Raw genomic sequence first — 2,208 nt, forward strand, 5'->3', positions numbered from 1 at the left:
CGCCGCGTTGGCCGAGTGTCGTGGTTACCCGTGTTCGAAAGTACGTGAAAGCGCACCCTACATTTTATTTAGAGGAGCTACAGCAGTTCATACGAAACGCTTTTCCTAAAGTCAAATGGTAGTGTAGTATCATGTGGTCTTACATGGCGGGGAGCTGCTCGTGCCACAGAGAAGCGGAAAGCCCAGCGATACAGGAGTCGCTAGTGCACTCACAGACGAAGCTAATGAGCCGTTCAACACATCCAATAGAGCCGTACCGGAGTAGCAGTGGCCGGCGACGTTACCTCGGTGTCCTAAGAACCAACGATGCGCCCGTTATGTTAAGTAGGAAGAGGTGGTGCGACTTACCTACGCCTGGAGGTCGATTTACTACCGTCTCGCTTTTTTATGTCTTCGAGTTATTTTATCTCAGAGATCGATCTTAGCCCTAAATCCGAGCGACAAAATATCTGCAAACCACAATATATGTACCGTAAACCACGGGTTCATTGGAACATAAATTCAATTACATGTACGGCGTAGCCCACAATTAATAATACAAGGTCTGGTAGGTCGATTTAGATTTGTAACAAACAGATGCAACGGTGAACATTCAATGAAAATCATTCAAGGTGTATTCAGTCTAATTTAGGAATTTAGTCAGGGTACAGTGTTTTGCCTCAATAGCGCAGTCGTACTTTGTATACAATTTCTCAAGTAAATGGGGTGACAGAGGTTTTACTAGTCGACTACGAGTGGGAGTAGGTCGCAATGATGCCGCGCAAGCGCTCAACTTCAGGCGCTGCAGCCTCTAAGTCGACCGCACCCGACTCGCCGTGAGCTCTCTTCCAGCGAATCCCGTAGCGAGATTGCACGTGGCGTAGCCAAGACCAGGTAAAGCTTGGTAGTGACGACGGCGGAATTTCTAGAAGCCTGGCGATTTTGCGAGCCCGCATGATGATCATCTCGCCAGTAAGCGACACTTGGATGTCCTCGCACATGAGGACGTACTCAACAACGTAGTAGGGAGAGTTTGGTTTTGGCCACCACAGCGAGCTCAACGCTGGTAATGGCAGGCAGCTGGCGGCGGAGGTCACAAATCTGCAGCTCCTGCTGCTTCGTGAGGCGTTGGCGCTTCTGGAAAGGCTTCGGAAGAGACGGCATTGCAGACTCGATGCTTGTAGACTTGGTTAGGCTTGGCTAATGAAAGAATGAGGAGCGAGTCGCTCCGGTCGCTCCGACCGACCAAGGTGATCTTGGCGCGCAATGACATGAGTGTGACGCTTTTTGTTTTGACGTTTTCCCCTATGTCCTCGGTTGTGGTAATTTGATTGGCGGAACCATACTGTCGATGGCGTGATTGGCTGAATCTTGCTGTTCGTGAAAAACAGGGTGATTATATATAGTCTGCGAGGTTATTAGATGTGATGGCTGCGCTATTGAGGCAAAACACTGTACTGCGCAGTTACTATCCTACAGCAGTAATATCGTCTGTACGCCTCCAAGGAGTGCCAAAAGGCAAAAAACAAACATCACGCCGACCGGTACTCGGTGCTGCAGTCGGTGTCAGGCATGCTGCTGCTGCCGACGCTCGCCCGACGGTTGGAAGTGGTCCTGTGGCGGCTGTCGCTGTCGATCCAACGTCAATTTGTGCGTGATACTGTGCCCATATTGAAGAAGACGAGTCAGTCAGTGATGCCAGCGTGTAGCGGCGGGAAGAAGAGGTCGTCGACGCCGTCGGTGCGCTCTGTTGAGTCGAGAGCGAGTCGACCGTCCCTGTTTGGCATCGGCTTGCGGGGCGCCAACGTGGTGAGCTGCAGCCACTGCGCGAAGCACCTGATCGTGAAGAATGGCGCGTCGGCGGTCAAGTGGCCGTCGTGTCACGGAGTGTCCAAGATGTCCACCACCACGAGTAAGCTCTTGAGCGTTAGTTCTAATTGATGTGCATGTGCATTCTCTTTCTAACCTGGTCTGCGTCTTGTTTTGTGTGGATGCAGCCCAAGCGATGAAGCATTGCAAGAATGGGGTCCTCCAGAGCGTTCCACAGTTGTTCAAACTCTATCGGAGCATTCGACAAAAATCTGTTTCAAGCGTTCACGGGCTTGATTGTCGAGCTCTTCTTAGGTACGCCGGGCTCGGTTTCGGGACGGAACCATGGCTACTAAGCCAATAGGCTATCCAATTAGAAATGAGACCGTGAATTAGGACGTGACTGTATACAACCAGGAC

General features: G+C 51.1%; 1 protein-coding gene across 1 annotated transcript; it reads left to right on the forward strand.

Moving 5' to 3' along the window:
* Nucleotides 1-1,551: 1,551 nt before the first annotated feature.
* Nucleotides 1,552-1,988, forward strand: IUM83_19742 (putative Mitochondrial Carrier (MC) Family; the record flags this gene model as incomplete). Its single annotated transcript, XM_067944806.1, has 2 exons — nt 1,552-1,905; nt 1,977-1,988. The coding sequence occupies 2 exons, from the start codon at nt 1,552-1,554 to the stop codon at nt 1,986-1,988; spliced, it is 366 nt and encodes a 121-aa protein (XP_067790189.1).
* Between the last annotated feature and the right edge of the window lie 220 nt (nt 1,989-2,208).

Source organism: Phytophthora cinnamomi (assembly GCF_018691715.1).
Source record: "Phytophthora cinnamomi strain GKB4 chromosome Unknown Contig48, whole genome shotgun sequence".
In the NCBI taxonomy this organism is placed as follows: domain Eukaryota; phylum Oomycota; class Peronosporomycetes; order Peronosporales; family Peronosporaceae; genus Phytophthora; species Phytophthora cinnamomi.